General features: G+C 43.0%; 2 protein-coding genes across 3 annotated transcripts in view; one reads left to right on the plus strand and one right to left on the minus strand.

The window, feature by feature from the left end:
• The first annotated feature begins 191 nt into the window (after positions 1-191).
• On the plus strand, positions 192-8,300 carry LOC139294592 (micronuclear linker histone polyprotein). The gene is made up of 2 exons (XM_070916508.1): positions 192-1,544; positions 8,229-8,300. The coding sequence occupies exons 1-2, from the start codon at positions 192-194 to the stop codon at positions 8,298-8,300; spliced, it is 1,425 nt and encodes a 474-aa protein (XP_070772609.1).
• A 308-nt stretch (positions 8,301-8,608) lies between these two features.
• Positions 8,609-23,833, minus strand: part of slit1a (slit homolog 1a (Drosophila)) — an 83,373-nt gene continuing 68,148 nt past the window's right edge. For both annotated transcript variants that reach the window (XM_070915430.1, XM_070915428.1), the window contains 22 exons: positions 23,177-23,321; positions 22,949-23,023; positions 22,730-22,873; positions 22,472-22,615; positions 22,199-22,365; positions 21,318-21,450; positions 18,950-19,018; positions 18,796-18,867; positions 18,611-18,682; positions 14,890-14,961; positions 13,556-13,719; positions 13,127-13,251; positions 12,933-13,030; positions 12,697-12,836; positions 12,081-12,174; positions 11,819-11,956; positions 11,478-11,706; positions 11,244-11,374; positions 10,986-11,140; positions 9,747-10,035; positions 9,045-9,256; positions 8,609-8,952 (listed from right to left, as the gene is read on the minus strand). In XM_070915430.1, the coding sequence (XP_070771531.1) occupies positions 8,714-8,952; positions 9,045-9,256; positions 9,747-10,035; positions 10,986-11,140; positions 11,244-11,374; positions 11,478-11,706; positions 11,819-11,956; positions 12,081-12,174; positions 12,697-12,836; positions 12,933-13,030; positions 13,127-13,251; positions 13,556-13,719; positions 14,890-14,961; positions 18,611-18,682; positions 18,796-18,867; positions 18,950-19,018; positions 21,318-21,450; positions 22,199-22,365; positions 22,472-22,615; positions 22,730-22,873; positions 22,949-23,023; positions 23,177-23,321 (3,107 nt within the window). In that variant the 3' untranslated portion in view covers positions 8,609-8,713. The remainder of the gene's footprint in view (positions 8,953-9,044; positions 9,257-9,746; positions 10,036-10,985; positions 11,141-11,243; positions 11,375-11,477; positions 11,707-11,818; positions 11,957-12,080; positions 12,175-12,696; positions 12,837-12,932; positions 13,031-13,126; positions 13,252-13,555; positions 13,720-14,889; positions 14,962-18,610; positions 18,683-18,795; positions 18,868-18,949; positions 19,019-21,317; positions 21,451-22,198; positions 22,366-22,471; positions 22,616-22,729; positions 22,874-22,948; positions 23,024-23,176; positions 23,322-23,833) is intronic.

Below are 23,833 nucleotides of genomic sequence, written 5' to 3' on the forward strand. Positions count from 1 at the left end.
TCGACAAACCCACAAGAATGCCATTAAGGAGTGAGAGCAGTAAGCCTGAAATGTCGCACCACTCTGTTACTCAGTCAGCACCAGTGGACAACAAGAAATTAGCTTTGAGATCACAAAGATTGGCTGCACCTTCTACCAGTGCTCTTACTGTAGCTGAAAGGCAGAGTGACATAGCTTCCCCTATCAGAATAATGCCAGAAAGAATAACTAAAGCTCAGGTGAAGCCCCCTCTAGTGTCTGTAGCATCTGTGTTGCCCCACAGCTCAGCCACCCCTGTCATTGTACCAAGACCGGAGCCCCCAAAACAAACTAACAAATTCTTTGAGACGCTGACTGGAGAAGAAAACCAACACCTAATTACAAATCTGAACATTAAGTATGATAAAATGCAAAAAGCTTGGGTGCAAATGGACAAAGAGGGTCAGCCAACGACAAAATACAAAAACAAGGCAGACAGACAGGCAGCTATATGGAAAAGTAAACGCAGGGCACGAAAAACAAAGTCTTTAGAGCACCAGAAATACTCACCAGTCCAAATGCTCTTCATGAAAGGTTTTAATCTCACCAGTATTTGTCGCTGGTTCCTTGAATCAACAGAAACAAAGTCCCTCGTCATTGTCAAGAAGGTGAATACACGTCTACCATCAGAAACTCAGCTGTGCTTCCATAGCTCGTCTAGTGCTTCAGGGACGTCTCAGGGGGTATTTCCAAGCCTACAGGCAGAGCGCTTAAAGAAGCATTTGAAAAAGTTTGCCATTGCCTCTCCTGTAAAGAGCAACCCCAAGAGTCAGAAACTGATTGCTAAAGCACTGGAGCAAGAGGCAAATGCAGTCAAAGGGAAAGAGAGAAGAGAACTTCCCAGTGCTACTCAGACATTGACTAAGCCTCACTCCTCTGCTGAAGCCCGTGTACAGATAGGTGAATCCCAGAAATCCTCTGGTAAATCAAAGAATCCAGCAAGTGCAAGGATCTTGAGGAAATACTCTAATATTCGAGAGAATGTTAGACTGAAAGAGGCCTCAAAAACCTTAAGAACCAACAGTATGAAAAGACTGGCCACCACAAAGTCTGCCTCAAAGTCAAATCTGAAACCATCTCTGAAGGCACAGAAATCCCCCCTACAAGTCAGTAAACAAATGAAAGAGTCTGCAGCAAAAATGGAGAGAAGGAAAACATTGGCTGGCGAAAAAAATACAAAGCATCCTGTTCAGGAGAGGGCAGTCAAGGCTCAGGGCAGCAGTAGACCTTCAAGAGATACACCTAAAAAAGAAGAACTGCCAAAGAGATGTTCTCAACGACTAGGGTCTCCTAAAACATCTGAACATAACCCTGTCGACACATCTAAAAGCAAGGTCGACAATAAAAGACAAATTGAAGCAGAGAAAGTAGAGGTGGAAAAACCTGCTGTGAATAAAGTGAATGCTGCAAAAATCCAAACAAAGGAATCATCACAGAGTACAGTCACTGAAATCAAAGGTACAGAGAATGCTGTTGAAACCCCACAGCAGAGCATGGATGCTAAGGCTCCGACCTCACCCGACCAGGTATTAACAAGATCCCAGAGAAAAATGGAGGCGGCAGTCTCTTTGAGTGGGAGCCCCAGTCATGCTTCAAAGAGGGCCACAAAGTCCATGAAAACACAAAATGCATCTCCTAAATTAGTCAGGAAAGCTGACAAAGCCACACTGACAAGAAGTGGGTCTTTAAAGTTGCCTGCAAAGAGAAGTCGGGCAGCCTCGTTGCCACGCAGTGCGACAAAATTGGCAACCAAGAGAGCACAGAAGCTTTTAGAGACCCCAGCTAAGCGCACCAGGACATCACTCTCAAAATAAAATGGACCTGCAGCGAGACATCATCTTTATTTAGAGGATTTTGTGATTTTTCTTTCATCTGGAATATATTCAGAAGGACCACGAGTATCTATTTTCTACTCTCACCAAACTTGTCAAAGGATACCTTTTTGAGTTGGCAAATATGTGAAGGAGGAACAAATTTTGAAAGTCATTTATGCTTTTGTAAAGCTTCAGTGTGAAAAATGAAAATGTGATGGATTATTTGCTGAGCATTTGCTCTGTGTTCAGGGACTCCAGACAAGTCCTACATGATGTCTAGCAGATGTAGTTGCTGTTTAGCTTTATGTTTCAGCACTCTACGACATGGCTGGAGATATCAACAGCCTATCAAACCTCATTTTAAAAGTTGGGATAACAAACATCAAGCTTTGATGCAGTTATCAAGGTGACAAAGTCATTCACCATCCTTTTTATGTTTTGTTTGGATTTTATTTTTTATTGTTTTGCCATTTTGTATATAAGTATTGTTTTAGATGATAGCATGCACTGCATTTACTGTTCAGAGAGCTTGCTATGAGAAGGGAGATCAGCTTTTGAATAAAATTTTTACTTACAGTAAGTAGGCAGCTTGTATCTCCAGCCTGTCTTCCAATCGCAACATTGTGAATATGTGACTGTTGTGACCAGGTGCCTTATTTATGAAGTGTAAAGTAATAGAATGTGTAAAATGTGAAAACTCCTGTCCTTTTAGTTATAACAGCTTTCAATTCCTGGAGAGGCAGTCGACATTTTATTTGCTTCACAAAGTGTGTGCAAATCGTTTCCGTTCCACACAGTATGTGCCTCGTGCTTCATCTGTAATTACTTATGTTGACATTCAGATTTTCTGATTTACTCTTACATGACAGTTTTATTTTCATGTGCCCATTTTCCCAGAGCATTAACATAAAATTATTCTTATTATAGTTGTATTAGATGTTTAAGCAAATACGAATCTGAATTGTTAAAAAACACAAGCGTGCTCTGTATGTGTCATGACAAAAGTTTGTATTTTTTTTATGATTTCATCACTGTGTACCTCTGCAGCCATTGTTCTCTGCTCATAATAGCGACATCACTTTGAGTATTTTTACCTGCTTCTGCATGTGTTAAGTCTTGTTAATGTGGAGACAGTCCTCGACCTGAAACCCAGAACTATATTTATGCCTCTGAGCTTTGAAAATACTAACCCCCTTTAAGATGACTTTGGGATATTGTCTTGTGCATCACTTTGTCAACAATATTTCCAAACAACAGAGGCCTGAAAGTATGTATATTTGGTTGGTTAATATGAATGAAGTCTATGGCCTCTTTAGCATTAATGGCACATTACATGGTGATAAATTCCTTCCCCGATTATTCACAAGTTGGATATGACGTTTTTGGGGTAGTCTAGTCACACTTCTGAGTTTCGTATCCAAGGATGTTGCAGTTTTATTGTTATGTTATTATGTTTTATTGTCATTGACTGTCAGGCAGATGTTCTCATAATGTGAAGTTTCTTAACTTCCGCAGTAGTAACTTACATTAGTGTATTGTCAATTGTCATTTTTAGCACAGTGTTATTTTTTTCTTTTATTTCTCTTTAGAGGGTAAATCATCTGTAAATGTAAAACATGTCCATCATGTTTTTATTGTTATTTAAGAACTCCATGTAGGCTAATGAATTTTGCAAATCTAAAACAGCCCACCAAATATCCGACTTGAACATGTTTATTCTTTACAGTTGCTATTTAAAGATTTTGATTTTGTATATTAGAAAGAAATAACTGCTTTATTTGTGGTAATCTCAAGAATGATACATCTTTATGTTAAGAACTTTGTATTTTTGCTGGAGTTGATATAAAGATGTTTGAATTTTATATTTGGTTTCTTGGCTCATTTATACCACTTTTTTTTTTATGTCATTTAACCAGACCACAAAGTTGAAGCACAAAGGAAGTGAACCAAGTGGCAATGTGAAAATTAAAGGGCTCTGTATGCTTGAAACGATCTAGGGTGTACATTTAAATGCGAAAGTCTTTATACCCATTCTGAATGGCCACACTCGTAGGCAAAGCAAAAAGCCCGGCATCATAACCGCCTCCCACTGCCTTCCTAATCTGTCCCAAGAGCTCTGTCTTTGGCATGTCTTTGTAGTGTCCACACATTGTAGAAATGGGGACACTTTTGGACTGTCTCTCCCCTTTATGGTGTTGCACTTGTTTGTACACACTAAAAATTATAAGAAAGCTTGAGAGAGAAGTTCAAACCTTCCATACTGTCTCACCTCCACACACCTGGCCGACAATCCGATAAGAACCTAATTTGAAGCATACTGACCCCTTAATACCCTGCCACACAAATATATACCGCCATTCATAAGAACTGGGCAGTTGAGGCACCTGTGCTCCTGGTTGGACTGTGCCCTTGTGGCAAGTCTGCCAGCTTTGTGAATTACCTTAGTGTAGCCAATGAAGGCATTTCACATGGCGGGGACCTGCCATGACCCGCCATACGGCTCACGGGCGAGAGTCCACAGGAAGCTCCCGCTGTGGGACAGATTGGTAAACAGTTGGCCTCCGTCACCTCAGTCCCCTCAGAAAACAGGGTGAATGAACGACTTCTCACCAAAACCAACATGACAAGGAAATTGGTGGTTCATTCATGGTGAACGGCAAAAGCTCTGTCCAACTGAAGCTGGAAAGACGACACAGTAACAACACAGACATAAAGCCTGTTTTTAACCACTTTCAAAACTTTCACTTTTCCTATTATGTGCTCTTTGAATGGGCCTAAACCTATGAGAGCATCTGACCTGAGCCTACCTGTCAATGGACACCAGGGATGTTGTTCAGTTTCACAGACATCCCTGCTTTCCAAGGTGGTAACATCAGCAGTATAAATTGTATAAATTTAGCTAAAATGGCGTCATTAAAAGTATGCTATATTAGCTATTAGCAGTTTATATACATCATGTACACATGGATGTACAGACAGCTCACTGGATTATTTTGTTACTGAAGAAAACTTAAAAAAAAAAACCCATCATGATTCTTTGGCAAGTTCTGGAGTTATATTTTTTCTATGATTTTTAAGTGGATTTGTTAATGTTTATTTGCGATGGACATTGGAGATGATGTCCTCTGGAGTGTAAGTTGCACTGAATCTTAAAATGTGTATCATGTCTGTGTGCTCAGATTTGACTGGTATCTTCAGCAACAGTACTGAAGTAAAATCTAACTGGCCTTTTTCCTTTCCTGCTTGTCCTAGTAAAGGGGAAAATCTGTTCGTCCCCCAGCTGACCACTGAAGGGACCATCATTCAAGGTAGTGGTTTTCTGGGACACGGCCGTCCCAGATGGGTGAGGGTCCTGTAGGAAGGATGCAGTAGATGACATATGAGTAACATTGACATGGCCAATTTCTTAGTTTTGGCAGAGGTTAGGGGTTGTCTCTGATAAACTCCAAACAAAAACAAAGACTTCAAGAGTTCATACTTGACCCTGGAAACAAACATTGACCAAAAACCCTCACACAATGTCCATTTAGTAGCTGTTCTGGACCTTTTGATCATATCACAATTATCGTAATTATTGTACACTTTAAGGACTTCTCTGTGTTGGTTTCAAAGTTTTAGGCTTTTACATTTTGTCAAATAATGATAAAGACGACATCGAGTAAAAGAAAAAAAGACAACACGTTCTTAAAAGCACACACATTTAAGTTTAATTAATGAAAAAGAGTGGAGGTTTGGTAAACATTTTGTCGGTGGCACTACATACATTCAGCATTATTGGGAGTTTTTCAGTTTAATCCCACCATCAATCCTGTAACAAAAATGCAAATAGACAGAACCCAACCAGGGATATTTCTTAAGTTTTTGCACCAGTTCAATACAACAGAGACATTGTGTCGTTTACAATAACATATTTATGTATATAGTTCATAGGATGGAAAAATCTGTGTTTCTGGCTATGTGACCAGAAAACTGAATTACATCTCAATATAGCACAAGCACCACTAAGATGTCTACCAGGAAGTTGAATGCACCAGTCCAGTACAGATCAGTGCAGAGGAAGGAAAGGAGACATGAAAAGAAAGCCACGTTCGACTAAAGGTGCACCTTTACGAGGCACACAGCCTAAGAATTACAGTGACTGTTCATCAGTATCCTTTATGAGATCTTCTTTTAATGTTATTGTACACCACTGGGATCACATCAACAGCATGTAAAACAAAGTCAACATGGGTAGCAATATGAATAGGAGCTCTGTGTGCATTGTACCAAGCTGAGATCAGGGTCTGCAGCCTTTCACACTATAAAGAGACTTTTAACATTTAGATCAGCAAAATGGAGAAACACAATCCCAATCTGCAGGGAGAACAATGCCTTAAGCCATCCTGATGGACTGTCACTTATTGAACAGTATGTGATTTCTATATCTTACATTGGAAACTAAATAACAGCTAAAAGTTACCACTTCATGAATAAGCATAGGTCATATTTATCTATACACATTTATACATTCAGGTATGACTGTTCACTGTAATTGGCACCATTTCTTCTTTTTTTTTGTGTGGACAGCCAGTCAGAACTGACAGACATTGAAATGTCCAGACCTTTCTCATTTATTAACTGTCAGTAGTAGGCATGTAATGCTTCACACAGTCGCCTATTCAAACAGATCTAGGATGATATACCTTAACATGATCATCGTCCACACAAGCAACTTCATCCTATTTCTTCTGGCTTGACAGCAGCTTATGATCAGTTGAGCTTGACTACTTTAACTCTGTTGAACTAAAAAAAAGAAAACATCTCTCAAATTAAAATGATAGAAACACAACCCAGCACTTCAACACAAAATGATCATGAAAACAATCAGAAGCCTTTTAAATTGTGGTATGGTAATTACAAGGTAAATTTGAGGGGGACATCTCTTAAATCCCAGCTCTGACCTCTCCAGCCCCTGCAGCAAATGAGGAATGTCTGAGCCAGAGAGGAGGGAAACACTGCCGTAACTCGCTATTAAGTGATGTTACAAATACCTTACAGATTTTTATGCTATTTTTATTCATTATTTTACCTTTTTTCGTCTTTTTGAAATTTTTGAAAATATTTGAAAGTCAGCAACATTTATGCCTTTCACTTTCTACAGGAAAACGCCTTTAGATAAAATAAATAAAAACAAGCACAGACTCTCATGAATTAGATGTAATATTCACATGGAAGACAACATATACAATATTAAACATATTTCTAGACCAATACTGCCTCCTATACAACAAGGCCAACCAGCTGCTGTATTTTTGGCCAATTGACGTAATTAATTACCTTGTTGGCGCAAGTGAGATCAACAAATAAAAACACCTAGGGAACCAACTGAATGCCTTTCCACCAGTCCCAAAGCTTCCAGAAACAGACTTACTCTTTAACATAGAAAAATACTATACCAAAATGAAATACAAATATATATATATTAGAATCTGTTAGGCATTTCTATATAAAGGGTTGTTGGGGAGGGTTGGGGGTACGGGGACGGGGCGGCTAAAGGAGTTAGGTTACATCATGAGACAAAATATAACAAAATATAACAAAAATAAAAACAAATCAATATGAGAAATTAGACAGAACAAAACAAAAATCAGAAGATGATTCTGCAACCTTTTGTTTTGTAATAACATTTATAATGATATTAAGAAGCTCTACATATTTGTTGGCAAACTTTTCTCCACACATGCAACAGTTTGCACAAATTTAATACTGCAGGCATCAAGAGGAGCAGGGCTGAGCGGCCTCCTGCTCAAAGGGGGTGGGATTATGCAAATCATCCTAACCCTGAGGCGATGTATGCTGGGGGGACTGATAACCACTGGGCACTGCCAGCGCCGGATTGGCTTGCTGTACGAACAGAATAGATAGTTGCACAACACGAGCCTCTCGCACTTTTACAAGTGTTGAAGACTGTGTGTAAATGTATGTATGCCATGCATGTGTGATCATGTACTTGTGTATGACTGTCGTTCTCAGTGCTGCTAGTCAGTGCAGTCTCTATTTTTATGGAGTTTCTATGTTACGGTACCTCACAGCAAACAACTGTGACACCAGACCACCTGGCCTCGAAAGCCACGACATCCGCACCGCATTATGTGCCACTCTTAACCCTACCTTTCCTTTGTTCACTTCTACATGTGCATGTGTGGATGGATGACTGTATCCCGGCAGAGAAATTCCTACACCAAACCGACACCGACTTCAACTCAACCCAAACCATATCCAGCCCAGTCCAGGTAACCCAGCCAAGCTCAACTCAAGATAGCTTTGCCAAGTCTAACGGTCCAGCTCTCTTCTTCTTCTTCTTCTTCTTCTTCCTCTCCCTCTGGTTCTCTTTTTGTCTTTCTCTGCCCCTCGTAGGCCATTCTTAGCCAGGCTGGACCCCACTGTCCTCACTGCCTCCACGAAGTAAAGATGGTAGATGGTGGCTAGGCTGTCAGAGGCCTCGCAAATGGATGGGGAATTCACACTGGGTAATTTGGGTTGGAGGGATGCCTCACTCTGAATGCAACACCTTTGAAATCTCCGGACCCCTTGGAACAATGTTGCAGATACAATGGTTTTGTTGCCGTTGTTGTCACTTCTACATTGTTGCTCGTGATGTTGGTTTCTCTGTGTTATTGTAGGTCACACACCCTTGGAAGGGGAGGAAATGTCCTATTTTACAAACATTGTTGTCCATAATATATAGATAGAGGTTTTATATATATTCTTTATACTCTCTCTCTTTCTTTCTTTCCCTCCCTCGCTTTCCTCCAGTCCTCTCTCTTCCTTCCTTCATTCCTTCCTTTCTTTCTTTCTATCTTCTGCTCGGCGGCAGTGGCAGGAAATGTGAGTGAATGGTGCTACATGCAGCCCACACAGCCGCACTTGATGGTCTTTTCCACTTCCTCGCTGAAGGAGGTTCCATCGCTGCATTCGAAGGTGTATTTCCGGCGTTTCATCCGCTGACTGGCGCAGCAGGCCCCCGTGTCACAAGCCCCGGTGCACTCCACCCAAGAGACCATGCGTGACGTCTGGCAGATGGCGTACCCCCGCTGTACCTGGTAGAAGTCTCGGACGGGCTCCCCTCGACACTCAGACTCTGGAAACAAGACATTAGCATAGTCATTTAATCATGTCACCTTTTTTGAAGTTTTTTTTTCTTAGGATTACAGACTGACAGAGCAAACCAACCTGCATCACAAAGTTCCCCAGTGTAGCCACTTTCACAGTGACAGTAGGCGTCTCCTGTGTCTGAGATCTGGCAGCGACCGTGTTTGCAGGACAGGCGACGGCAGGGGTTGAACAGCTCCCCCTGTTGGTTACAGAGAGCACCGCGGTAACCCTCCACACACTCGCAGCGGTACGACTGAGTGTCCAGTGGGATGCACTTTCCATGGACGCACCTAGGAAGAGACAATCAGAGAGATCCAATTTCCTGCGCAATTTACTTTTCTCAAGTATTTCCATTTTATGCTGTTTTATACATCTACATTTCAGAGGGAAATGTACTTTTTACTCCACTACATTTAGCAGACAGATATAGTTACTGGTTACTTTTCAGACTTTTCAGTACAAAACATCAGTGTGTAGTCGGGGCCTCATGTCATGTTTCTTTGTCTATGACTTGTTAGCTGTCATCAAAGAGACATTTCCCAAAATGCAAAGATAATAGAAAAGTCTAAAAACAGGGGCTACTTTTTACTACTGATACTTTAAGTACATTTTGCTGATAATACTTCTGTACTTCTACTTTAGTATGATTTTAAATGCAGGACTTTTAGTATCTTTATATTTGTTGTTGTACTGGTACCTTTACTGAAGTAAAGGATTTGAGTACCCATTCTAAGGTCTTTGCTTTGCAATATAAATTCTATATGTTATATGCTAACATACTTGCTGCCCTGGCAGGGGTTGGTAGCCGGCTGGTCGCAGTGCGGCCCGCTCCAGCCTGGCTGGCAGTGGCACACTGGTCCCTGGGCCCCATCAGGTTGGCAGATGCCATGTACACAGTAGATCTTCTTGCAGGGCTCGCAGCCCGGTACCACGCCGGGCTTCATCTGGGTCTTGGTGAAATCCTGGAGCTCGTTGTTGATGTACAGGTTCTGGATACAGCCATGGAAACTGGAACCGTTCTGGATCTGCCAGAGTCGGAAAGCTCCTGAGTGTACATCCACTGGCATGCCTGGAGGAGAGAGAGAAGAGATGATGTTTATCGGTGTGTAGACGTGCAGACTGGATCACAAACAGACAACTAACACAGGGCTGATATGAGTGTAATGGAGGAAGGCATTTTCAAACACATGTGTCCCAACAGTGGTAATACAGTTTGTCAAATTAATATGTGCAACTCTTTTTCAAATTGACTTTGATGTTTTGCACCATGAGACACATCATCCTTGAAACAGAGGACAGCAAAAGGCAAAGGGGTATGACAAAATGTCTCCTGTAGTGTTGTATGAATGAAGGACAGTACAGCACAACACAACACATCACAGCACTGATACAAACTCTACAAATAAACTCTGAGCCACTCCTGATCAGGAAACCCTGAAACTGGGGCTGTTTGACAACAAATGTAGAAAATTTTGAAAATGTCAGGAGTGGATAAATCACACATTACAAATAACTACAGCTCCATTTTGTGCAAGCAAAATCCATGCAAATACAAAACAAATCTGAAGTAAAGACTGTGTCTGGTAGTTCTTATGGTAATCACTAGAGGGCGTACTTTACACACTGTAAAAGACGACAACAGACCTATTGGACTATAGAGTGGTGTATTGTATGTTCACTATAGGTTATGATCTGTCATTGTTTTATCTGTCAAGGTAGAATAAGTTATTTGTTCATTACAAATGTGTGCATATGGCATACTGGGAGGTCTATGCATGTTTTTGCATTGTGACTTAATGCATGGCCCCTAGCAAACACAGTCATGACTGAAGGTGGGCATGGTGTTGGTGGAGGATAGGGTTTGGGTGGAGGTAGGACGGGGTTGAAGGGTTGCATGGTTTAGGGGAGGGGCTGGTTGCGGTGGTGACAAAGCGAGGGGGGAGGGGTGGTGATTGACAGTAGTGTAGTAGTTAAGAGTGCCTGCAGAGGAGGGAGGTGTGTTCTGGAGAGGGCCCCTACCCCCCACGTATAACGGAGCCTCCCCGTTGAGGGGCCGCACCGCCCCAAAGCTGTCCATTGTGGTAGGGAGACCCCCGTCAATGGACAGGTTCACCATCTGGTCAAAGGTCACCAGCTCCACTGTGTGGAACTGGCCATCGTTGATAGTCTCAGTACTGGCAAAGGAAAACAGAGGTTGGACATAAGATATAAAAACACAAATGTCACCTTTACAGCGACAGCAAACTTCAGCCTTTCAAAGGGTACATGGCACCTTACCTGTAGATGGCATGTCCTGGCTGGCTGCCGGGGTCATAGCTGACCTTGACATGACCTTGGTAGAGCTCCACTGCAATATGATCATTGTCTCCATTGTACAGCAGGATACCATTATCCTCAGCTGTTGACACCTACAGAGAGAACATTTTTGCATTGGGTGTTTCAATTATTCAGGTCTCAGAGAGGCAGTGTCAACAGACAGAGATCCTATAAATGTTCACACTCTCTGAATACCTGTAGGGTGATGTTAGCTTGAGGCCAGTTCTTGAGGTCGGAGAGCAGCAGATAGGAGTCTCTGTCAACAAAGTTGACGCTGACCAGCTTCTCACAGCGTGGCCCCCCAAACTCTGGAGGACACTGGCAGAGGGCACGCCCGCCTCGCTCCACACACGGGGCGTTGTTCTGGCAGTCGGCCAGCTCACACAGGGACAGTGGAGAGGGGGGAATCTCACACAACTGACCACTGCAGAAAGGAAGAGAGCGAGGGGTTATTTTGGAGGATTTATGTTAGTACAGCAGAGAAATCTAAGCAGCCAAAATAAAGCCTGTGCATGTTAAATTTGTGCTTTTCTCACCTGAATCCTTCAGGACAGACACAGGAGTATCCATTCAGCTCATCCATACACTGAGCTGCGTTCTGACAGCGATGCTCCTCACAGTCATTATAGTCTAAACTGCAGTCATCACCAACATAACCAGGAGAGCACACACACCTGCAATACACAAACACAAAACTGGAATTACGCTAAACGAGGACAAAGCAACCTCAAAAATAATTTCAAAATACAGCGTCATCATTTTTTGCTGTATCTGATGCTGCTGGCAGCAAACACTCACTTGGGTCCAGTGGAGGTGATGAGGCAGGTAGACTGATGTTGGCAGGGGCTCCGTCCTGGGGCACACACATCCTCCATTTCTTCGCACATCTCCCCTACACAGAAGCATTAAAAAAGTATTAACTGTTGTACAACACAGAGCAAGAACCAGAAAACCAGAAAGTCTTACAGTCATTTATTATTACAGCATGACTAATTTATTCTTTTTAAATCTAAGATAAATAATCTTGCCAAGCACTATTTGCAGAAACTTAAGGTAATAGGTCTATAAGATTTCAAATTGTCAGCTAGACAGGTCTGGAAAGTAGATTGCATGACATGTATTGAGAGAAAAACAAGATGATTTGGCTTTTGATCAGTTTTAAAACTTGGCAAGACAAAATCAAAAAGCACATTTTTTTTCACCTGAAAAGAAGCAGAATAATTCATGTATAATTAACTCCTAAATTGTGTTGATTTAGAAGTCAATCTAGTTTCAAGCATATTTATCTTGAAAGTCTTTTTAATCAGTTTTAAGGTCATTTTTTACTGGTGTGACTTTCAAGCTTGTTTCAAGAAATCTTTATCTACAGGCAGATGTTTTTTTTTATTTGTACAAGGGGATTTTATCCACTAACCTGTGTAGTAGGGGGGACAAAAACAAGTGTAGTTGTTGACTCCATCAAGGCAGGTTGCTCCGTTCTCACAGTCGTTGTCTTCGCAGTCATCAGCGTTGGTTTGGCAGGTGGGGCCCTCAAAGCCCAGTGGACACATGCAACTGCGAAAACATACACACTCATCATGTCAAGTTCCTTAAGAGATAAATGAGATTTCATTCCTTTGTTGCACTGATTTCAAGGCTTGTCTTCCTCACCTGTATTCTCCCTCCTCATCCTCATTCACTTGGCAGGTTCCTCCATTGGCACATGGGTTATTCACGCAGGCATTCAGAGTTGTCTCACAGTTCTTTCCCTGAGACAGAGGACAGAGATAATGTTAATTTCTTGCTCTAAAGTATGCATTCTTTAAGACCTTCATAAATAGGTGGTGGCATTGTGTAGCTCGGACCTTGAATCCTGGAGGACAGCTGCACCTGTAGATCTCCATCAGGTCGCTGTGACAGATACCTTGGTTCAGACAGGGACTGGACAGACAGGGGTTACACTTGGCCAGCACTGCGGTGTCCACATCTCCTAGAGAAATGCCAGAGCGATTAGAATGCATTATATGTAGATACTAGTGCTGCCTACATTATATCTCTGCAGTGGTGGAAGAAGCACCTGGATGTCCTGGATGTTCAGTATAAGTGGCCCATTTCAGAAGTCTTATCTTAATCTGCAAAGTAACTAGTAACTAAAGCTTTAAAATAAATGTTGTAAAATGTCCCTCTGAATTGAAGTAGAAATTAGCAGGAAATACTCAAGTAAAGTACACATACCTCAAAATTGTACTCACACATAGTACTTGAGTATTTCCGTGTCCAACACAATAACTCACCTGTACATTCAAACTTCTTTGCAGGTGTGGTGAGCAGCAGCTTGCCCTCCATGCCCTGCGGGCCAGCACAGCGGGCGATCCCCGGCTCTTTGTAGCCCGTCTTCACCCAGTCAGACAGCCAGCGCAGGCGACAGTCACAGTACAAGGGGTTGGCACCAATCGCCCTGACAGAACAGAGAGAATAAATGTATCAATGATCTGATCATGTAGGACGGCTGTGTTTGTTGCACATTTCAACCTTGTTTAGTTAAAAATCTGGCCATTTCCCTGTAGTACACTCTATCACCAGCAGGTGTCTCTACACCCTTTAATTAAACAAACCATGCCAAACTAAACTTGGTGTACTATACAACTAAAACACCGCTTCTCCGAGAATAAAACAGATTTGAAGTTTAATGCTCAATGCCACTTTGTGCCATACATCATCTGGAGGAGGGCTTCTTAATTATAGGCAAAGGTGTGAACAGAAGGCACTCTTAACCACTTCTGTCATGGTGGTCGTGAATCAATGCCGCTCTGTCCTCCCGCTGGATGCACAAACACTCCTGAATCGATGCTGTTCCATTACGGTGGAACACAGGCTCATCTTTCAGGCCGGGCCAATAGCTGACACCTGACATCTGCTAACATGAAAGCCACTTGACTGTGACTGCGGATCAATGGCTCCCCTCCATCCCTCCCTTCACCCTGTCTTCATGCAGCCTTGACTCCTGTACTGCTCTCCAAAAAATGTCTTTGTTTAGTTCTCTCCATCCTCCCTTCTTCCTCTCCAACCCTGACACTGATAGGTCTATTGATCAGTGGCCGCCAAGGGATTATGTACATATCTAGGCCGGATGGCAGAGGGCACCACTGCATAGATACCTCTGTGTCGTTTTACACATGTCCACCGCCACACAACGGCTACACACTCAAAATTACAGACATAAATAAACAAACCAAAACAAACACTAAAGTCCACAGACCATGGAGAATCTGTGTGTGCGTCAGTGAATGTGTGTGTGTGTTTCAGAGATGTGACAGGGAGATGAGACAGTAGAGGGGTCTGTGTGTTGCTTTAACCACAGGACTGCGGCTGATTAAGGGAGGGCTTGGCTCATGTGGAGCCCACCAAAGAGGACTACAGACAGGCCACTGTGAGCCACACTCTCCGGCTGTCTGACCAGACCCCTCTGTGCCTGAAAGTGTGTATGTATGTGATGTGTGTGTGTAGACTTCACAAACTCAGTGGTAAGTGCAGACAGTATCACATAGGCTGCCATTTGGGCATACAGTTGTGTGTGTGTGTGTGTGTGTGTGTGTGTGTGTGTGTGTGTGTATATGTCAGTACTTACAAGTGGGAAAGTGAGGCCACATCATTGAAGATGCCATCAGGAAGCTCTGAGATTTCGTTGCCATGCAGAGACCTTAGGGGAAAAAAATAATTTATGACCATGAACATATTTCATCAGCAAAAAACTGCTCTTTTGTACAACTTTTCTGTCACACTATTAGAGCAGAAATGATTAGACAATTAATTGACTCGTCCATTCACTGAAAATGGATTGGCAACTATTTTGATAAATAATTAATCACTTGAGTCACATTCAAAGCAAAAAAGGCAAAACATTTACTGATTATAGCTTCTCAAGTGTGAGGATTTGCTGTTTTTCTTAGTCTTCTATGACAGATTATTGAATATATTTGGGATTTGAACTGTTGGTCAGACAAAACGGAAGATGTCAATATTTTAAAAAACAATTTTCTGACCTTTTGATTAATTAAGAAAATAACTGGCATGTTAAACAATAATGAAAATAAATGTTAGTTGCAGTCCTACACACTATACTTTGTTTTTGGACAACTGAAACCAGAATTATATGAATAAACGAGGAATATTTCAGTGTTGGATGGTTGGTGGTTTGTATTTCTCGTTGAGCCCGTGTGCAGCTGGCAAAGATGTGAGGCTGTAAGTCTGGAAAGGGCTGGTGTCAAGTTTCTATATGCGTCTGGCTGGCAGGGCCAACAAGTGTACAGAGGAAGGGGGGTAACAGAGTTGGACCACATGCAGGACGGTGAAAAACATTAGTGCGTGTGCAGATTAACAGGTATATTTACGTGCTTGCATATTCGGGCACATGTATATTATTGTTTGTGTGTGTATAGTCTATTTTGTATGTACTGTTATTTTCCTTGCTGTTCTCTGAACTATCTGAGGTGACAAGCCAACATGGCTTAACAGCTAGATGACTGATGGCTGCTGTAATCCGCAGGGTCATTACCACCTCCAGCCCTCAGCTGACTGCATACTAATGTTACCACAGCTCAGGCCACAGAACCAATACATGACACATCTGCTCTCTATGCGTGGATGAAGAGAGCTGATGTATAAACAGACTTTGAAACACTGCTTCCTTCTTTGTTTGATTGGTGAATTACCGCCAAGCCGTGGAAGAGTCAGGTGAAAGGATGCAGAGAGTGAAGCTGGGCAATGTGAGGATGCAGAGCCGTGCTCGAGTGTGAAAGGGAAAACATACAATGTCAACGTTTGAGACAACAAGTTAATTGGCCTGTGTGCAGAGAGGAGACTGCTTATTAGTGCAGAGTGAGTAGCTGGGTTGTGGTAGTCGGATACTGAGGGCATGAAGCCAGCAGCAGTGTGCCAGCCAGGCAGAGAAAGGAGCCAGGGAGTCTCCAGGAAGAAACCTGATCCGCTCTCCTGCTAACATTCTCTCTGTCTGTCTCTCTGTCTTTTTCTTTTCTACAGCTGTATATCATTACATCACTCCATCTTACCCATGTCAACTTATCTCTGGCCTGGCACAATTCTCAGAGTGGAATTGCATTTGATGTTTCAGGACAGGCAGGATGATGGCTTATTAGACTCGTTCACCTGCAACCAGTTCATAATGTCTGTTTGATTCTGTAAGTCCTCTACAGACTTCACAGGTTTTTGTTTTAGCTCTTGTGTTGAGGATCATGTGATGCTGGCATTTACTCACAGCATCTTTTAGAATATGTCGGTTTCGATTTCATTCATTTCCTTTCTTTTCCTTTATCACACTCTTTCATATCACTTTCTTTTCTCACAGCTTCCCACCCTAACCCTGGCGGGACACGCCCTAGCGCTGTCTCAGCTCACTCACCTCACACCTAATACCCAGCAGGCCAATTAGCAGCTTATTAATCTGCAGCTCGAACCACAACCATCATACACACACACACACACACATATGTACACTTACACCAAACCGCATCACATCCATGCCAGGCTCAGACCCCAGGCCTGTTTGAAGCCCTGAGCGTTAATGATTCTTCTCCTCTTTACTGCTCTGTAAAGCCAAAGGTGCAGCTTCATAAAGGCTTTGGCACCTCAGTGTGTGTGAGTACGCATGAGCGTGTCCCGCTCGTAGCCAGGCTTTGGCATCTAGCTGTGGTTTCTATGAAGCTTCCAATGTTGAACTTTGAACCCGGTGTGGGGTCTTAAAGTTGAAACTATTAAATGGAGCTCATTGTCGCTTCAGTCTTGTTGCACCCCCACAGCATTGCTTAGGAAAAAAAAAAGAAGCCATGGCACCAATTGACATTTAATGGGAGGCTTCTGATTGATCACACCAGCAGTAAAGACATCAAAGTTTTCTGCTTCATTTGGACTCCCTGAGACAATAAGGTAGCCAGACAGTCTGTGCGAATATGTGTGTGTGTATAGTTGTGAGCCTGTGTGTGTGGCGTTGGGGGAGGGCCTCACATGGCGTCTAGCACCCTTTGCATAGGGAATATTTTAAAAGTGAAGGTGGCGTGAGTGAGTAAGAGCAGAAAGACGCAGCTTCATTAGAGATCAAAGCAGCTCGCCCGGGCTAGCAAGGCGGCATCGGCTAATGATGACCGAGCTTCACTCTCATTCCACGCTAAAAAGGGGGCTCTTACGCTTTGTGCCTCGTAATGATCGGGGCTTTAGTCGAATCCCGCCGTAAAAAAGAGGCTTTGTTGAAGCTTTGTTGTCAGTAGTAAAAAAGTGTGCCTGCTATGAGCACACATGGAAGGCCGATATGTCTACTCCCACACACATACTAACGGGCACCACGCCAGTAGATGACAAACATGTAAGCTATGCACACAGGCACGCACACATATACACACACACAGATGCATACATAATCTCATAAGGAGTGCTGCTGGGCCTGGTCTCTGTTTCTCCATCGCAGAACAGAACTGTACATTTGAGTTAAAGTGTGAGGCATCCAGCTGCTGTATGTTCGGATGCAGGTCCAGAGATTGGTTTGGTCTCGTCATCTATCTGTCGGACGCATTTATATTCTACATCTCAGTTATTTAGCAGACCAATTTATCCACGGGGAGCCCATGGTCACCGAGAGTGCACAATCAAAGACTTCATAACTTCATAAAAAGCCCAGAGGCAGAGTCAAAACCATTATGGTTAGCGGGGCAAACTTTCTCTGGTAATCAGTGTCAGAGTGACTTTGTACAGTGGGGTTGTGGGGGCGCGTTTGGCCCTGATGGCGAGGCGGTGATGAGCTCGGGGCATTCAGAGGCAGACTGGGCTTATGTCTGAAGACGAGGTGTGGGCCGGAGTAAGAGCTGGAACAGCACTGCTGCTGCCCCCGTGGCTGCCATTTAAACAGAGAAAATAGGTCGTAGGTTGTGTATGTGTGTGTGTATGTGTGTGTCTGTCATAACTGTTTAGACTGTTTCAGTCCTCTGGAGTAAATCAAAGATTCTCAGCATCTGCTGCGCCGTCTCTGTAGTCAGTGCAAGCTGTAAAAATATCCTCCTTAATAACTCATTTAGTCTGAAAGTGAATTGTCTTTCTTCTTTCAAAATAACTTCAGTTGTTTGATGTGAAGTCGCCGTTTTGAGCGACGTCTCGAAATTACGTGACAACAAAGAAACATTTAAACATTTGATTTGCACGGGAAAGAAGAAAAAGTCTCTCATACCACTGGCAAGATACATTTTGTATTAAAAATAGGATTTCAAGACTCAACCCCAGACAGACACACTGAGATGAACGCATATATGTATATACATGCATTCAGAATATAAAAATAAACTCACAGCAGTCGGAGAGAGTGCAGTCCACTGAAGGCCATTTTGGGGATACAACGCAGCGAGTTGTAGCTCAGGATTCTGCAATGTAAAAATAATTACATACAGTATGTATATAACATTCAGCTGTTTCCATCCTACTGTCAGCACTGGAATAAAATACTGGCTCTTGGCTGAGGCTCGTCAGGACTTACAGAGTGGTGAGTTGGCTCATGTTGGAGAAGGACGAATTGGTCAGAGAGCTGATCTTGTTGTTGCTCAGGTCTCTGAAAGGAAAATTAAAAAGGCGTAAGTTCACCATATTGAGCTGCACAGAGAGACGGAGGAGGCGGACAGACAAAAACTTACACCAGCTGTAGGTATTTGAAGGCAGACAGTTCCTTTGGCACAACACTGAACTGGTTTCCATCCAAATACCTGACCAAAGACAGTTCAGTTAATGAGTCAGTAAACAAACAATGATCCATTCAGACCAAGATATGATATATATCCTGAAACAGTCTTCAAAATACAACAGTTTCACATTATGATATAGCACATTTTTAATGTTGAGATGGAAAAAATTTAAGCTTGCTGCTGAGGAAGATTGCATGATATGATCGAAAGCTCCAGAACAGCTATGAAGTGGACCTTGTGATGAAACATTTTTATGAGTTCGGGTTTATGTATTTACCATCTAATATTAAATCCAACCACTGTGTGTTCTATACATTCAAGAACATTTTAGATATGAGAACTTTGTCGTTGCATTATTGCAGTTTACTTTCTGAACCGCTGACATCTTTTTTTCTTTGAGAAAATGAAATGTTATAATGTATTTACTATCAATATATTGCAACTGCAGCTGTCAGACAGCAGGTGTGTTGGTGTTAATAACAATGTTACTGTAAACTGCAACTGCTTCAGGTGCTGCAGGAGGTATTGGATTATTTGATCAAACATATTTTTATTGAGCAGTGTGGTTCATGTACAGATGACAATGAACCAGTTGTTGCTCAGTTTAACAATTATAAAGCCAAAAGATGTGATAAACAGGCATCCACTTCAATTTAATCATGGCGTCACAAAAATAAAATAAAATGAGAAGGAAAAAAGAAAAAAGACCAGCTGTTAAACCACCAAAAATGTATAGCTTCATTCACTCACATTCTTTCACATTTGTATTGTATGAAAGGTGTCATTGTAATTTCAAGCTGCAAAGTACTTAATGAGGGGCTGCCAAATTCTATCAAGGACGTATTGGATTATAGTACTTTCTGATACCATATATTATAATAATGTATATTAATTAGGTTTTAGCTGGTGTTAAAAGGTGATTTAATTCAAAATTTGGGCATTTTATTCTGCTTTTTGTCAGTAGATGAGTTTAACTTTGTGAACTGGTTAGGTGAGGAGCTCGAGGCAGGGACACTTTTTACACACAACACCTTTTCCCATGCTGTTGGAGCCAATCTAATCTCATGTTACACCAAGCAGTGGATTGTTTTGTCTTTTAACTACTTTTTTTTCAGTTTTGACACAATATTGTGTCTCATGCCTAGAAGACAGCCTTAGTAAGCAAGCTAGTAAGTCCTATATAAGCATTCTGGTCCCAGACACATACTGGGTTATATATGACTTCTACTGGGACTGAATAACTGGACAAAGACAGCAAACATATCTTTTTTCTTTCTTTAATTTTCTGTTTATCAGCAATTCCTGAATGTGGCCCAGGGGGGACTGACGTACAAACACTTGTGTGTGCGTTCATGCATGTGTGTGTTAACATACTGATGTTGAATGTATGTACAAGCCACCACAGTTGACATCATGCCTGCAGGGATGCAACCACCCTGCTGACTGCCAACACAAAGTGCTACTGGAGGGCTGTCACCCTGATAAATGGCTGATTTCGGGCCTGGTCCCTCTGAGCGCAGCTGCAGGGGCTTTCTCCTGCTATTGTTGTTGACTGTACTCAGGGCGGGAACGGCTGGGGGGGGGGGGGGGGGGGGGGGGCTGGTTAGTTAGGGGGGCCTTTGGGTTTGGAGGTAATGATAGGTAATGACGGTCTAGAGGACACTTGGGATAATGATGGTGTAGCAAACTCTCCAGATGACTAGATGAAAGCCCAGAACTGAGGGGCACACCTGGTCACACCTGCTGGGACAATGACAGGCCTTAAGCCTTGCACAGCGTGTGTGTGCATCTGTGTGTGTGTGTGTGTGTATGTGTGTGAGTTGAGTCCATTTGAAGCAGTATTGGAAAGTTCCAGACCTCTTCCATTCCCTCCCCTTTCCATTGAAAACTGCTCATTAAAATGTCCTCTTGCTCCCCTATGCTCCTGTGGACAGGCTTTTGGCCCTCACACAAATATGCACACAAACACACACACACACACACACACATCTGATTCTTGGCTCTGAGTGTGAGAGTGACATCAGTGCTAGCCCTGAGGGCTGCAGGGAACACAGAAGAAGAATGTCTGAGAGAATAACTGCAGGGTTTATTGACTCCTTTCCCCTTCTCCAAATGATGAGATCTGTTTTCTTTGCCTCCACTGTTTTCACTAACTCTTATCTCTTTCATACCTCCTAAGCTCCTCTCTACCTTTTCATAGTGTCTCCTTTGGTTTCCTTTATAGACCTGCCTCCATCAAAGCCAGACAAAGGAACAATACCTGGACCTCAAACTGATAAGATATAAATGCAATTGGCGCAATTAATGCCAAGGAACTCACAGTTCAGTCACGTTTCTGGGGATGCCTTTGGGCAGCATGTGGAGGTGCTTGTTACTGCAGCGTACCACAGTCTCCAGGCAAGTACATTCACTGGGACACTGGGGTCTGGGCACACAGCTTGACTCCTCTTGGCCTGGGAAAAAAACAGAGGAGTTAGAGGGGAGTCACATACCAGAGAGGAAGAGAAAGGAGAAATGACCAGGGGAGGGGAGGAAAGACATGGAGAACAGCCAAAAGAAGAGCTGTTGTCCCTGGCAAAAAAAAAAAAAACAGATGCAGACAGACAAAGCAAACCTAAAGGCAAGACAATTCCAAAAACAGCACAATCCTTCAAGTGGGTGGTGAGGCATTGGGACAATGAAAAAAGAGGAAGTGAAAAATGTGAAAAGTAAAATAGGACAGAGAGAGAGAGGAGCCTCACTAATGTAATATCGACCAGCAAGAGCAAAGAATGGAAGCCGCCCGAGGCCTGAAGACAAGTCTAACATTCATTCAGGTGCAAATAGGCTGACTGGTCAATAAGGCAAACAGCTCAATAGCTCCACTCAGGCCGGCATCGACCAGCAGCTTAGGAACTGCTGAGTAGCAATCTATTCAGTAAACAAAAGAGTGGCACAATAGCGGTCATTATTTAAGATGATCTCAGACACTTTAAGCAGGTCTTGCTCATAACGTATTGCAGCGTAGAGTGCAGTTGAAATCTTCATCAGTCAGACCCAAGACAGGTTAGTTTCACACAGACTGGAGGTCATCTACTATATTGCAGATGTTTATCTCCTTTCAAAGAGACAGATTACTTCATTTAAAGTGGAGAAACTGCAACAAAAGTTCAGATACAGATATGGAAAGAGAAGCTGAGTCAAATCATGATAGGAACCTACCCTCCTCACAGCGGAAGTCAGGCAGAGCCACATCCTGCAGAGGGATCTCCTTCAGGAAGCCAGGACGCTGGCAGCGAGGGTTACCTGTCACAATCTTTCTACTCCTCAGCCAATCACCGAGCCAGGCCAGCCGGCAGTCGCAGTTGAAGGAGTTGGCCAAGAGGTTACTGGGAGAGAGTGAGAGAGGTTGTAAGAGCATAGAAACTTGAAATGCACAATTGGAGGTGGATGTGTGTGTGTGTGTGTGTGTGTGTGTGTGTGCCAGGGTCTCACAGGGTGGAGAGAGTCTGCAGAGTGTCGAAGGCTCCGGGAGCGATTGTGGTGAGCTGGTTGTCGTACAGAGACAGCAGACGGACGTTGTGCAGCCCTGTGAAACTGTCGTTGTGGACACAGCTGATCTTGTTGTTCCTCAGCATCCTAAAGAGTAAAGAAATGAAACGCTTCAGCCTAAAGATCTGAAAGATTATTTTGCATTTTAAGAAATATCAACACGCCCGAGTGTGTGACTCTATGTGTTTGTGCATCACTCACAGCATACGCAGTCCCTCGAGGCCACGGAACATCCCGCTTCTGACCGAGTCGATCTGATTGGCTGTGAGGTGAAGCTCATTGACAGACGATGCACCTTCAAATGCCCCATCTTCAATCTCTGTGATCTTATTGTTGCTGAGGTTACTGTGGGGGGCAAAAACATGTCAGAAAAGTAAACGTAATACTTTTTAGAGAAAGTAAAATGAGAGTTTCACTTACATTTTCTTCAGCTGGGAAAGGCTCTTAAACACACCAGTTGCCTCCAGAGTGGTGAGCTCATTGTTGTTAAGGCGGCTAGTGAGAAAAAGTTGAAAAAGTTTAAATATTCAATGTGAGTTTCAAGGGTTCATCTACTCGTTCTCAGTTCTTTTCATGCTATCTCTGCCCTCTCCGTCTCTTAGTTTATCTCTTCCTACTAGCACTAGACTTTTTTTCCTGATTCCTTACAGTTCACTGGTGGATGCAGGGATGTGCTCAGGGATCTTGGTGAGCTTCAGGTTGGAGCAGTCCACTACGTTGGACTCACAGCGGCACTTGGGAGGACACACTGGATCACTGTTACAGGCATTATTCAGACGGGTGTCCTCTGTACCTGAACGGGAGAAAAAGCAAACACATATACTCTTATAACACAACATCAGCCTCACTTTCCCATGATGCCCTCAGTCACACATCCACTCCCTCCGCAGCTGTATGTCAGTAGTTTGTCCTGTTGTGACCTAAAAGGCGGCTTCCCTGCCTAATCTTTAGCCTTAGGTGCCCTCAAGAACACCCTGCCGCTCTCCTACCATTCATAGGAGAGAGATGAATGGGTGGGGGCGAGGGAGAGTTATTTTAGAGAGGTGATAGAGTGGGAGCAGTGGGGTGAAAAGAACAGTAGCAGGGGAGATTGAGATAGGGATGCCAAAGAGGATTTGGGCTGCCAGCTTCAGTGAAGCAGAGCACCCAAGAGACAGAGAGAGAGGATGGTGCGAGAGAGGTGGAAGCAGGAGGCGTGTGCAGACAGGTGGAGTTGAGGTGGAGGAGAGGGAGGAGACAAGAAAAGGAGGGCATGAGGGACATAAATGCATGCAGGAAAGAAAAGGGAGAAAGAAGTGAAAGAAA

This window comes from Enoplosus armatus, chromosome 12, assembly GCF_043641665.1.
Source record: "Enoplosus armatus isolate fEnoArm2 chromosome 12, fEnoArm2.hap1, whole genome shotgun sequence".
Taxonomy (NCBI): domain Eukaryota; kingdom Metazoa; phylum Chordata; class Actinopteri; order Centrarchiformes; family Enoplosidae; genus Enoplosus; species Enoplosus armatus.

Bases quoted from the DNA above. Each gene is read 5' to 3' on its own strand.
- LOC139294592 (XM_070916508.1), top strand. From the start codon at position 192: ATGCCAGAAAGAATAACTAAAGCTCAGGTGAAGCCCCCTCTAGTGTCT. The intron at 1,545-8,228 runs GTATTAACAAGA...TGCCCCTCGTAG, and splicing joins CTCCGACCTCACCCGACCAG to GCCATTCTTAGCCAGGCTGG.